The sequence below is a fragment of the Morone saxatilis genome, unplaced genomic scaffold, assembly GCF_004916995.1.
Source record: "Morone saxatilis isolate NCDOM2014 unplaced genomic scaffold, NCSU_SB_2.0 Contig19, whole genome shotgun sequence".
NCBI classification, from domain to species: domain Eukaryota; kingdom Metazoa; phylum Chordata; class Actinopteri; family Moronidae; genus Morone; species Morone saxatilis.
In genome coordinates this window covers 8,669,970-8,684,062 of record NW_023339751.1, presented here as the reverse complement: position 1 = coordinate 8,684,062, position 14,093 = coordinate 8,669,970, and the positions used below count along the sequence as shown (strand labels likewise).

The window sequence follows — 14,093 nt, the reverse complement described above, 5'->3', positions numbered from 1 at the left end:
ATGAGGTATAAGATGATTTTTCAGACAAGTACATGTAATCTTGTCACACACACACACACACACACACCTACACACACACACACACACCCCTTTTATCTACTGATAGTACATGATTAATATCATGTATATTTATTAAGGTCTGCAGATTTCCTGTATTGTGTGTAATATGGTAGTATCAGGTGATCAGAGACTATAATACCTTATATATAATAATATTTTGTTCATTGCATTACTTTCCAAATCTACTGCGGCAGAAAATTATACAGATCATACATTTCTTAGTGCACACAGATGCCATTATTGGCCATTATTTGTGGTTTGCTTTTCTGCCAAATGAAGCCCAGTACTGTTGATTATTGACTGTTGTTGAATAAAAAAAACTGTCTAACAACCGAATGGAGCTCTCTAAGCAACCCTCTCTGTGCATTTTTAATCAGCTGAATAAACTATATTGTATATAATTATGTTTAAAATAAAGAAAGACAAATTTCCAAAACAACTAGTGTGATGCTAATGCAAAAAAAGTGAGACAGCGGCACTGACACAGCTCCATGCATCATGGGATGTTAAGAATGAGAGGGAATCCATGAGACCACAGAGAGCACAGAGCATCTGGTGAATTATGGGACAGCACAGGTTTTCCAAGCTGGTCTGTCAGTCAAAGCAATGGTGGAGCACCTTGGGGACTATTTCGAATGTCACCACAACGTAATGCATCTTCTGCCACTAGCAGTGACTTGAGGCTTCTCTTTGACAGAGTACAGAGAGGGATACCCAAGGCGCATCCTCACGTAGTCATTCCATCATCTGGCTGGAGCTACAGTATGTGATCACTGCTCCTGCCAGTGAATGTCTCAGAGGAGAAGAAATTGTGGGTAATCCCTTGTGGATAGTGAACTAACTTTGATGGACATTTCAAATGAAATATAAGTGATGTCTTCATTTTAACAGTATGAGTTTGGTTTGGACTACAAATACATTTGTGACTATAGTCTCCTTATCAAAGTTGCTGTCAGTCCGATGTAACAATTTCTCAGAGGGGGCTCGCTGCTTTAAAATGATCCACAGCTTGTGCAATATAGATTACGGTCTTTGTCTGTGGTGTCATCTGTCTGCTGCCAGTACATCAAATCGCAGACGTCACTGATTGCTTAATATGTGTATGATTTTCATGCTAAAACCAAAACATATCATTCCAAGTTTTCTGTCAGTTGAACTTTGCTGAGTTCTGGTCTTAAATTGTTGTGCCTCTAATCTGTTTAATATTTCCTATGACACAACACACTACACAAATATAACATCCCATTCAAGATTCCTTGAAACTGGACAATGGAGTTCTGATTGCATTTAACACTTTGACCTCTAATCACAACAACTTACTCTAATCATTGGGACTTTTTCTGACACCAAGATGATGACCAAATGATGTGTTTGCACAAAAAACATGCATACTTTACATCATGTCCCACACATAAACTGGTATATATAAAAACAGAATGTGAGTGCACCTCACACATAGTTCAGACCATGCATACTCATACAAAATAAAATTTCCAAAGATGATCATGAATTTTAAAAGAAAGGCTCTCATCAGTTATGATGGCTCAATATTTGTATATGGTCACAATCTCAATAGGGCAGACATGAAGAATAGCTGCCTGGCACCATAGTTGTTTTTTGTTTTTGGAAAAGAATATAATCTTGGTTTTGTCTACATTTAACAGTAGTCTGAGGTGGAACGTGTGACTAAATAGTGCCAAACACAAAATGCATGTTCAACTGCCAAGATTTAAAAAAGCATTAACATTTTAACGAATGTCATTAACATAAAGAATGAAAAGGATGAGTCCTAAAACTAAACTTTGTGGCACACCTTTGGTAACATTAAGAAACCTGGAGAAAGGACCACTGAACTGATATTAAGGTGGAGAAGAAAAATAAGGGAGACTGAATATAAAACTAAATCACTAAATATTTATTTAATGTTTGATGACAGTGACTTAGATATCACTGCCAATGATGGTTTACAAGTAATCCTACGAGAATGGGTTATGGTCGTGCACAATGACAGCTGTAACTGTGCTAATTCTTGCAGGGCATCATGACAAAAATCTGACCGGGCCAATTGCTTTGAAATTTCCTTAGAGGCTGAACATTTTGTGTTTTGCACTCCTCAACTCCTCTCGAGTTTTCATTTGTGCTGCCCACATGCCAAATTGTCTACCTGGCACTAAAGATATATTTCATAATCATAATAAATATACACAACTGTACATCACGAAGTAGTTGAATCTATAAATCAGTTCTAAAAAAATGAACACAGGAAACTTAAGAGATTTCAGCCTTATTTGGCAGTCTCAAAGTGGTCAGTCAGCAAAAACAATATGCTACTGTCTTTGACTGTGCAGGAACTTCCTTTAATATAAGGGAAATTAATGACACTGTTAAGAGTAACATTATTGTACTAGTGCTTGCCATGATTTTTTTTTTGACATGAAAAATGTAGCAGTCTACATTCGCAAAGAGAGCAAAAAACAAAAGTAAAAAAGGACAAAGAATGTGGCCACACTGATGCATCACTGCACAGAGAAGATGATGGAGCATTGCTGTACACTTTGGTTTGTTTTTGGATTCCTGTTACATAATTTATGGGCTGTCTATTCAAAATCATAACTGATGATGATAATTATGTAATATATCTGTCAGTTCCAAAAAGTTAATTGACTCCAGTATTTTTTGTCTGTAAAAACAGACACATCTGGCACAGACAGGTAGGCATTCATCCTGTGCAACAAACAAAATTTAAGCTAAATTTAGGCAATTGAAAACAAATACAAATGGACAGACAAACCAGATATCAAGTTAGTCATCATAGCTGTGTTTCTCATAATCAAGGAGTACAGCATGCTTGCGAGTCCTTCACATGCACTGACCAAAAACTGGGTTACTTGAATAAGTAGGTTAAATATAGAAAGCTCTTTGCATGTAAACACCAGCCACTGCAGCCAATTTACCCCACTGCTACACACCTGGACCACCTCTTCAGTACTGCTAATGAAGACACAAAATGATTAAACACTGAGTTTATTCAAAATGTGTTTACTGTACAGCTGTTACAGACCAGGGCCTATTTTTATACATTATACATAAATGTAGATGCTAACCTCTTTCTCACAGTGGTGCACAAGTACTTAACCACAGGTACTCTCTGGTTTAAACAATGCTCACAGTGCTCCCTTGATGTTTATCTTGTTCTGCCGTTTTACTTGTCTCAAACTATTAAGTTTACTGATTTACAAATAGCACACTGTGCCTTCAATTTAACAGTGGCTATGTTAAACTTTATATGGTGTAACATGACTGCACTGCCTAATGGATGATATTTTGTTAATTAATCAGCCATTGTTTGAGATTATGTTTAGGAATATTTATGTTACCCACAAATAAACAATTCAAGAAAACAAGGCCAGCCACACAAAGGTATTTCTTTGCCTGTGATGACTTGCTGTTGTCTACATGTAAAAGCCGGTATACCGTAAAAACAGAAATCTGCTACATGTTCAAAGGAGAAGTGAAAAGAGCCATGTGGAGCAGCCTGGGTGCAGGTGTGTTGTCTCGGAGGTCTGTGCTAAAGACAGCCACCTCCATTAAATGACCTAAAATAATGGAAATACATGAGTTGGCTCCAATTGTGTGCCTCCATTATATCATCCACACTACATAACCCTGTCACTGTACCTCCTCAATTACAAACTGTGCTCGTGGACGGAAGAAAAATCTGACTGTGCTGTGAACTTTAAAGCTCCATTAAGCAGTATTTAAAAAAAAATTATCATTAAATCAATTGGCACTCAGCAATGTAAAAGGGTTGCAAGCATTGCTGATCCCACTGAGAATCACCGCCCACTCAGAACCTCTATGCAGCTTTCTGCTTGGTGTTTTGGTTTACCGGTCCACATGTTTGACTCTAAAAAGCGCAAAAATCACATTGTCTGCCATATGTCACAGAAAGTCTTAGATGCTTTTTAACAGTTGGCAGAACAAACCAGGGCTAATGTGAGCAAACAGTGGGCTTGCCTTCAACAGGTGACAAGAAAAGAGTTTAATGCGTTTGCTTCTGAGTCTTTTCTCTGTCCATAAATAACAAAAACAACAGCTGATGCCCGCTTAGCTAGTTCCTGTAATTTAACATTTAAACACGGAAAAAAATTGCGATCATAACTTATCAGTAAAAACGACAAATATTGCCTATGCTTAAGGGCATAGTTTCCATTGGGAAATGTGTGGGAAATGCTTCTGCCAATTTTCAAAAACCCAGGTTTCTAAAATTTGAGTAAATCACTATGCCCTCTCTTAACAGTGTCCTCTACTGCCCAGCTGTCATAATCAAAATGAAAGAGTACTCTGACTTGATACAAATGGAGATGCACTCATCTAGGTCGCCTTTGGCAGCTTCCCTTCGCTTACATCAATAAGCTTCATGAGATGTAGTGAGTGCTTTGGTGACTGTTTTTTGCTGTGAGTTTTGCCTCTCGGCTACACACAGGCTGCCTTTAGCCATTTGACTGGTGGAGCTTGCTGGAGCTCTCCGTAGCCTGGCAGCTTTGCCAACAGCAAACAACAATCAGTGATGGAAAAATAAATAAAGAGAAGGAAAACATACTATTAATTGATAACAATACGTGTTTTTATTACACAATTTGTACATTATAATGTATAATTCATTTACAGTACACTTCATTGTGGCCCCCAAAAACTAAACCTAAGCCCTTGGCTATGCTACATAAAATGAGTATATTCTGTGGCCCATCTCCACAGATTTACATAGAGACCATTTGGGTATTTTTACCTGCTGGGAAGCATTCAGGGGTTAAACACCAATATGTTAGAATCTACTGATGACTGAGAATTTTTATAAGGGAAGACCTGTGATACCACTATATGCTCATTAATTCTTTTTTCTACCCTTTTTGATGCAGCTGTTGTTCGGGCTAGAAACAGAGGTCTCAGAGCTAAAATGGAAGAAAAGAACCACCTTTTGCCCTCAGCAATGGAATATCACTAGCGTGCTGAGACCTTTGCTCACTGAAGGGGCACGCTCTCATACTGAGCCTGAACACCTGCTACATTTTAATATTTTGTTGCCGCACTTTCAGAACTAGATACTACTGTACCTCTCCAAATAGAGCTGATATTTACTTGCTATGAACTTGCCTAAAATACAGTTCAGTCACTAACAGCTTCTTTCTTTAAAATATCTTTGATCTCAGTAATTATACTTTGGGGAGAATGGTTATTGTTGAGGCTTACAGACACAGTATATTGGTTTAGTTACATTGAGCATTAGTAAAAAATTGTTTAGTTTTATAGTTATACATAGTCTGCGTTATATGTAACCTTTATGTTCTACATGCTGATGCAACAGTATCTGAGCCTGGGCACTCCTGTAAAAAAGATTTTTAATCTGAGCAAGGCACTTTTCTCCTTAAATAGAGATATTACAAATGTTATAAAAAATCTTATGAACTAATACAAAGCTGGACAGAAATGTGATTTGCAATAAATCAATTTAAATATAATGGTTGGGAACGCATTAAAATGTTAAATCTTGTTAAGCGAACTATAAAACACGGAAAATACTGTAATTTCAGTTAATTTGGAGTATTATTTAGTACTGAAGGGACAAAAGTTAAACTGCATTATGTTTAATATCAGTAAACAGTGCTGAGAAAAGGGGAAAAAAAGATCAGTAATATTTACATACATCTGCCAGGGCATCTGGTTTATAAATTGAGACACATCTACTATAAGTCATGTTGTCTACCTCCTCTATAAAAAAGGATAATCACTTGAAATGAATACAGCAAGGATAGACTTTTTCAACACATCTTTGGCAACACATGTTCTCAACACATCTTTTTCAATATCATATTAAGTATGTGTCAGTTCTCTTGTTGGCACAGCTTCACAGTAGCTCATTAACCAACTGTTTGGTAGGACACAATCTCAATCTTGTGGAAGGTGAAGGCTAGTGTAGCATGCCATGCAAATAAAGGGGTTTGTTCTCCATCTGGCCAGGAACACCTCTGGGGATATTCTGAGCCATGGAGACCAAATGGTTTTTGCATGTAAAGGGACCACACAATGTTTCTGAATTAATTCACTATACTGCAAGAATCATATTTCTCTACTTCATGCGATAGACTAGAGGAAAACAGATTGTCCTCTTATCCTAATAGCTCACTGAAATATGGCAACTTATCACTGAAAACCTGTGAAAAGGTAGTAATGGGCATAGGCACATTTTAATACAGATGAAAATGACGTAATATATGATTATGAGGTATTAAATAAATCTAAAACATTAAGTACTACAGTGACATTGTGTTCTCTATATTATGTAAATACAAAAATATGAGACATTATTACTTTTAATCATTAACTCAATTTTCAAATTTCAAAAAGGCTTTGAATAAAAAAGATTTAGGAATGTGGCATTCATAAACTTTGTTACTGCTTTTCTGCAAATGAACATTGTCATCAAACCTTAAATTATTATTAATTACGAATTGCAAATCTTGAAAAGAGACTTTACAATCTTATTAAAACGTTATAATGTTTTGAGACGTCTGTTTTAAAATGTCTGTGCATGTGAATTGCTTTAAAAGCCAGCTGATGGTCTGGTTCATTACTTCAACTGTTGTGCACTTGACCTTGTAGTGGTATCCTCTGTTTATCTGAAAATGACTTGAATTAACAATGTGTGATTTATTTCTTTATTATACTATATTACCACTATATACTATTACTTTAATGAATAAAGTTGTAGTTTGTAGCAATCTTTGACCTTTGTGTTTCCATATCTAGTACTAGTTGTAGCTGAAATAGTTCAAATGTGTCACGGATTCTATGATTTGTGTACTGTAAATGCATTTTGAGGCAGCAATGTTGACTATAACAGATATCATCCCCTGTCATCCCCTAAGATTTGTGTGAAAATGCCAAATATTTGTGGCTTCAACATCAAAGTCTTTGTCCATAACAATTTAGTTAAATTTACCTGCAGGAAGACATACACAACACAGTTCCTAAATCTTATTTCACCCCAGTATGTAGCAGTTAATGTGTGAACTGTTCTCTGTGCAAACACTTGCAACTGAGCAAGGACACCCGAGCATACACATTGTGTACAGGAGTCAAAATCTCATGTAACTCTGCCTTGTACCGTAATCTGTGTTGAGTGATGCTATGCTATGTTTGTTTCATTTGTTGTGGTTGTCGGCCAGTAACCCTCACCCCAACCTCTACCCTAACTCTCCCATTTTCAGGTTGCTCTTCTATCAGGTTTGGCACTCCCTGCTGAGGCTCCTCATTAAGAGGAAAGTGGAACATCTGTGCTGGTCAGGCAAGATGACTTAGGCCTCCTGGCCAGAGCCTCAGCGGAGAGTCACTGCTAGGAAGAACAAAAACTTCCAACAGAAGCCCTCTACAATCAAGAGAGGATAACTGCTTCCCTTATATTTTCTTTTAAGAAGATTCTTTCAGCTGGTTGTGGTTTTATTCTGGCCTCCAGGTTCTCACAGTATACCTTTGTAGACAAAACTCATTTCTATTGGGGTTGTGTTTTACAAATCCCTTTAATGCTACTCCCAGTAGGCACTTCCTAATGGCTGCCTTTTAGATGACGAATAGTAAATTTGCCACATCACCCTTTTTGTGAGACTGATATAGTCTAGTGAAGTGTCTTGGGAAAACTATGACCACACAAGCTTTATAACACTAGTACAGAAAAAAAGATCATTAAATCCACTGTGAAAGTGCTTATCTTTAATAAAAGACCCCTCTCAACTGCTATCAGATATTGTTAGAAGATTGGCCATGAAAAGTTTGACAGTGACCATGCACTATGAGAGCATTACCATTGTCTCCTGGGTATCTTCACATCAGATACCAGTGCCTCTTTAATTAACAAATAGCTAAAAAGTAGCACATAGCCAGACTAGACCAGAAACACAGATTTTCCATGGGTCATTCTCCATTATTTTATTATATACCATATTTATTATATACCAGCTATTTTAAAAACAGCTGACAAACAAAAAGTTCTAGTGCACACAAAAAACCTTGAGGCGTTTTAGAAGAAGTCTTTCAAATGTCCCACTGAATCCAAGTAACAGACATTAGGGTTACACAGATCCCTGGAGAGAGTTTTTCTGGTAGCTGCTATTACTGTCGGTGTACAGTGAGTGACACTTGTGGGCAATTTGTACAATAGGGTGTGTGTTTTGGTTATACAATAGATCTGGCAACTAGAGCTTGTTCTAAAAATATGGAGTTTTAATTTAATAATGTTAAAATATAATAAAAGTATTTAAACATACAGAGAGAAAAAGAGAGAGCGTGAAATACAAAAACCTTCTCAGCCCAATGTACAATTCCTACAATTCTCTGGTTTAGCTGTAAAGTGTATGAACTATGCAGCAGACTGGATTCTTCATTCTTCATGACTCATATGAACGGGTCCAGCGTGAGTTAAATGCTCATTGGTAGGTCTGTGTTATAAAAGTATATTAAATGGCTGTATCCTTACTACGCTGTATTTTTATTAACTATGATAATCTGGTCCTGGGTCATGTCACCTCTATCGCCCGCGTCCAGGCATCACCTTTTTCCCTCTTTATCTCCTTGGGGGTAGGGATCAGGTAGAGTGACAAATGTGTTGTTATTGAGGAAGTGGATCAGATGATTGATTGTGGAATGTTTTGTTTACGTTTGTGGGTTTTTTTTCTGCTGTGGGGGCAAAGATTTTGCTGTGGCGGTCCCAGTATATCGCAGTAAATAAACTACAGCCCAACCATTAACTAGAATTTTGATGCTGTACCGTTATATATTTAAGAGTTACAAAAACGATGTCCACTGGCTGCTCTGCCTTAACTCCCTGTGATTTACAGAGTTTCCTGATGGACAGATGATAACAATGTGGCTAACTATAGCTACCGCCAGTTAGTAAGTAGTAGTAAGTAGTAGTTGGTTTACATGCCTGGGGGCAGGGGGGACCCAGCTTGGTGCGGACTGGTCATTGATAGAAGAAGCTAAGAAGAGAAAAAGAGAGAGTGATCGAGCAAGACGCCAGATAAGAGTAAATCCTGGACCGGTTTTTAGTCGTTAGCGAGAGCACCGCAAAATAAAAATCCAGCAGCCGAGCTGGGGCTCTTGCTGTTGGACTATAGGTAATAATAGCTGGCTTGCTTTGTCTTGTGTTGTTGCACTTGCTTAATGTAATGTGATCATAATAAATGCCCAGCTGTTCATATTCATGACAGAGGTATAAGTGAATTTTAAAACAGCAGGGGCGCTAAACCACAAAAAATACCAATTCTTGCATAATGTTGCTTTAAATGATCCAACATCATCATGTGATCATGTCAAAATTGGTGAAACAGCAATGAGAACCGGATTCATGACTCACCTACACTTCTATGATCCTATGACTGCGAAAAACACCCCCAAGTCTAGACAACTGATATATTCCATAATACAGCCTCGTTAACAGCACAAACCTTCATGTCTACCCTAAGGCATGTTTTACCATGGTGCAGCTGCCATGATTTCCAACTGTGCCCATGTACAAGAGCACACACTGTCTCTATTTGAGTGTGGACCATGTGGATTCAACTAAGCAGCAGTTGGAATGTGTACCATGTGACGTTTGGGCTGTACATCAATTGCAGACTGGTGCTATAACAGTTTAATTTCTTTACTTAAGATGCAGTATCTAAAAGCAAATGAGATGTTTTAAATTTTAAGGCAGTTTTGTTGTGCACATAAGCTTGCCATGCTGTATTTTATGCCAATTAGACAACCAAGGTCTTTGACTGAGATGTGTGCCATCAAATGTCATATTAACGCATCAAACCCCATCTCCTTAATTCAGTTCATTTTCGTAACCCTGGCCCTCTACCACACACCATGTAAAAACGCAAATAAGCACAACTAAAAGCCATGGACAAAATGGCTAATTAGTGTTGACTTCATAACAAGTTAACCTTGATAATGTACTGTGTGTCCATTTTAAGCGCATGGGATGAGATTTGTTTAAGGCAGTAAATCTGGCAGACACAGGCAGACAAATTCTAATTTAATAAGGCCTGTGAATAATGTAAGGCCTACACAATTTCCTTGACAAATAACCTACACTGAATGGTAAATAACAAGTCTGTTAAAATGTTGCACTGGAATCAAGCCATGGGTTGTATAACAGCTCTATGTTTGTTGAGTAGTAGCTCTGTAGGATGGATTTATGGTGAATAATAATGGAGAGTAGTGACTCACAATGCTTATGTGAAGTGAAAACGACCAAGCCCACGCAAAGCTCTTGGTGTAATGTATGCAGCCAGCACCTAATTTCCTATTCCTCTCCAAGGAAGCCTTCTGAAACGAACCCAGTTGCTCTATTTATATCTGGCAACATCTTTTCATCTCTGCACTGATAGAGCCATTAGGTACAGCACAACTCTATAGCATCTTAACCAGCTCACTGATAAGTTTGAATGTTACAAGTCTATATCATTTATAATTCCTAAGCTGTTAGGGGCTTGGTAATAAACTTCCTAACAGGTAATTTCAACAGTAAGTGGTCATCCATTTGTAATGTTTTAAAAAAAATAAAATAAAACTGAGTTTGTGAATTGAACATGAAACAGATTTGATTGTTGATTTTTAGATGTGTGTGAACTCAAGTGTGATTCAATGTGTATCTGAGTCATTTCTGAATGTGTCTGAGGGAGCGAGAGAACAATATGTAAATTATCATACAGTATGATGCATTCTGCATTACATGCAGCATTACGTGCACAAAGTAATCTGATTACTTTCAATAGCCACATCAGGTTAACTATTTCATTTCAAAGCTTTTATATTTTCAGTAATTGATTTCCTATTTAGTATCAGTACTCAACCACTGTAGTTTCATTCTTCTGCGGGAGTTCATGTCTGTTGATGGAATCCAAATGTTAGTTTGGACTCATTAGATGGCTTGAAAGTAGAAACCAGAGAATTTATTAAATTTCGAATTATGGTACTGTGCAAATTTAACAGCTGATATGTGCATAGACACTGACAAAACCAGTCAGTGTTATGTCTAATTGTAAAACTGACTGGTCTTTAAGTTAATGTGTTTGCTGTGAGAGGTGGTAAAAGGCATGGTTATAAGGACTTTTATTGCCATGGAGATGAGCTAATGGGTTGTTTGGACAATTAATAAGTGACAGAAAGGAAAATATGCGAGAGCATTATGCAAAAGAGAAATAACTATTTAATCAGGAATTGACTGCAATGGCAAAGTGTTGATGAGTACACATTAGTCTGATAAGATGTAACCAAAATAACCAACTGCAGGCTTTTTGTTATGTAGTTTTAAACACATAATAGATTTTATGTAGTTTTAATCTGGGTCTTGGCCTGTGAGGTACTGTTTCTATAAATAATCATCATATGAGGGGGCAGTGTGTAATGCATACACACTGAGGATACAGCCCAGTACGGAGTACACTAGCAACTGATTCACCATGGATGGTGAATAGAACAATCCAGCTCAAACTGGATTCAGCTGGTTTTGGTCATGAGGAGAAAATCATACAAGATGAAGCAGGAGCTAAGTTCTTCTCATAAGGTCTAAAAAGGTCAAAAGTCAGCCTTGTTTGGCTAAAAATCAAGAAAATGTACTGCAATCAATACAACTTTCTGGCAAGCCAGATTTGATCATTATGCTTACCACTGTCTTTAACCCATGCCCAGCAAATTGATTCCACCTGACATGGACTATTCAATCCGCTCCCGATGGCACCACAAAACAATAGTCTTACTATTGTGTATGAATCAATCATTGTTGGAAAAAATGCATTTTATCACTTTAAATCATGTAGAAAGAACATTTGTTATTCCCATATTAGATAAAACTTAATATAATACAGTTAAACATATGATGAACGCACAAGAAATACAACATTTTTTGTCTTTGTTCATATGGTAATTTTTTGGCAAGCCTCACATATTTCTGAAAGAAGATACAAACAATGCATACTTAACAGTGACAGGAATGTTTTTAATGGTTGTTGCTAGAACCTTTTTTTAACTTGTGATTTTTAAATTTGTTTTTTTTTATGTGCAGATAGTCTACGTACAGTAACCTATTGAACAAAACGGTGTAGTTACACAGGAAAAGTGGGCTAAAAGAAAAAAAACCCTGCAGTATTAGTATGAGGTTGTGGCAATGTGTTCACTCACCAGCTGGGCATCTGCAGGAGGCTGTTCCATTGGAGCGTGTCAGGCAGGTGGAGTTGTTCAGGCAGGGATTGTGGAGGGGATCACAGGGGTCATAAGGCTGGTTGCACAAGGGGCCACTGAAGAAGGGGGGACAGGTGCAGGAGAACTCCCCAGGTACGTCTGACTCCTGACACTGAGCTCCATTTAAACAGGGCCCAGAATCACACTCGTTCACATCCTCTGCACAATCCACACCTGTCCAGCCTGATGAGCACAAACACCTTGGACACACCAGAGAGGAGATATGGCACAGTCATTTTGGCATAAATAAATGAATCCTAAAAGCAGGTATTTAGAAAATTTCTAAGGGTTAAGGGTGTCATTCTCTTTGGGACTAAAATTTATATAGTGCTACTGGGAGGTGTTACAAATAAACTACCAGATGGCATATGCTTTTTATTCAAATGATCCACAGGACACTTCTTTTTTTGCAAACAAGTACACAGAGTGACAGTACATGTATTGGCACTGCGCTACTAAATCTTTGTGTAAGACCGCACAGGGAATTTACAGGTTAATTGAACTACTGGTCAGAGCAGCTTTTCATTCTGGACAGCTGAATGTAGGACACAGGAGGTTAGAGCACTGAGTGGGGATTAAATGGAAATGTATGCATGCTAGACAGAGAGAGAGATGGCTACAGAGAAACAGAGAGGAGTGTGTGTGAGTCTAAAGTACCTGCTCTTAAGGCAGGTGAATATTCCACTTGGTGGCAGTGAGTACCCGAGCACTACCAACCACTCCACCTTGCATTCCTTTTCATCCTCCAACTTTTCCACCTGAAGCAGTTTTACATCTCCCCAGCGAGAAGGGGGGCATTAGCTGAAGCAGATACACCAGCTTTTTCCTCCAATGAGTCACAGATCCCCTGAAACCTTTTCATGCTGTGAGCCATTGATTGACTCATTTGTTTTACCTGCCATCTGCAATTCATTATCTCCACTGCCAGTGGAAGAACATATTGCTATCTCTGAACGGCTTCTTTTCCTGCATTTATTAAGTGACTGATGCACCTTGTGAGGACAGTGCCCTCGAGCCAGCTCGCACACCTACTTGTAGCTGTTGAGAAGGTCTGTGCAGGTGGCGTTGTTTTTGCAGGGCTGCGATAAACATTCATCAATTTCTTGTTGGCAGAACTCCCCCTCCCAGCCAGAGTGACACACACACTCATAACTCTGCAATACAAAAATAAAGGAACTAGATTAACATTAAAATATAGTAGTAATAGTAATTTAGTTAGAGTGTAGTATTTATAATGGCATTACAATATAACTAAAAAGTACTGTATATTCATATGAGAGCTGTTAATTAAGCTGTTATGGAGCTGTCAGAGGGTATTCTTCCTTATTTATACCTGTTTCATTTTAGTAAACAAACAGTGCATTTCTTAATATACTTGATTAAATTCATCTTGATTTTCTCAAAAAATATTGCAGGATAAAACCTCCCACTCACTAAAAGATCTTTCCTGTGGAAATCTGCTTAAACTGTGGAAGAGTCATCCTTGTCTTAAATTTTCACATTACTGCTATGCAGATGTATTCCTTCTACCACCCACCCTCTGGATAATATGCAAGCCTGTTTTTTCCATGCCATTCAAGGTATATGGTACAAGCCTATATCAAGCATACAATATTACCGCTGAATATTTTCTGTGGAAAGGAATTTTCACAGACAAGCAAACATGTAAAATATGCTTGATTTAGATTTGTCAGAATTTATCTCTATAACCAATGAATATGTTGTTTCTACTGTACATTAAGAAACAG

The 14,093-nt window shown here is 37.7% G+C and overlaps 1 protein-coding gene across 1 annotated transcript in view; it reads right to left on the bottom strand.

Annotated features, from left to right (window-relative positions):
* eys (eyes shut homolog) overlaps positions 1–14,093 on the bottom strand; it is a 153,225-nt gene that overhangs the window by 90,907 nt on the left and 48,225 nt on the right. Inside the window, exons 23-24 of the mRNA XM_035663372.1 lie at positions 13,378–13,499; positions 12,286–12,545 (exon numbers count right to left, since the gene is read on the bottom strand). Coding sequence (XP_035519265.1) covers positions 12,286–12,545; positions 13,378–13,499 — 382 coding nt within the window. The remainder of the gene's footprint in view (positions 1–12,285; positions 12,546–13,377; positions 13,500–14,093) is intronic.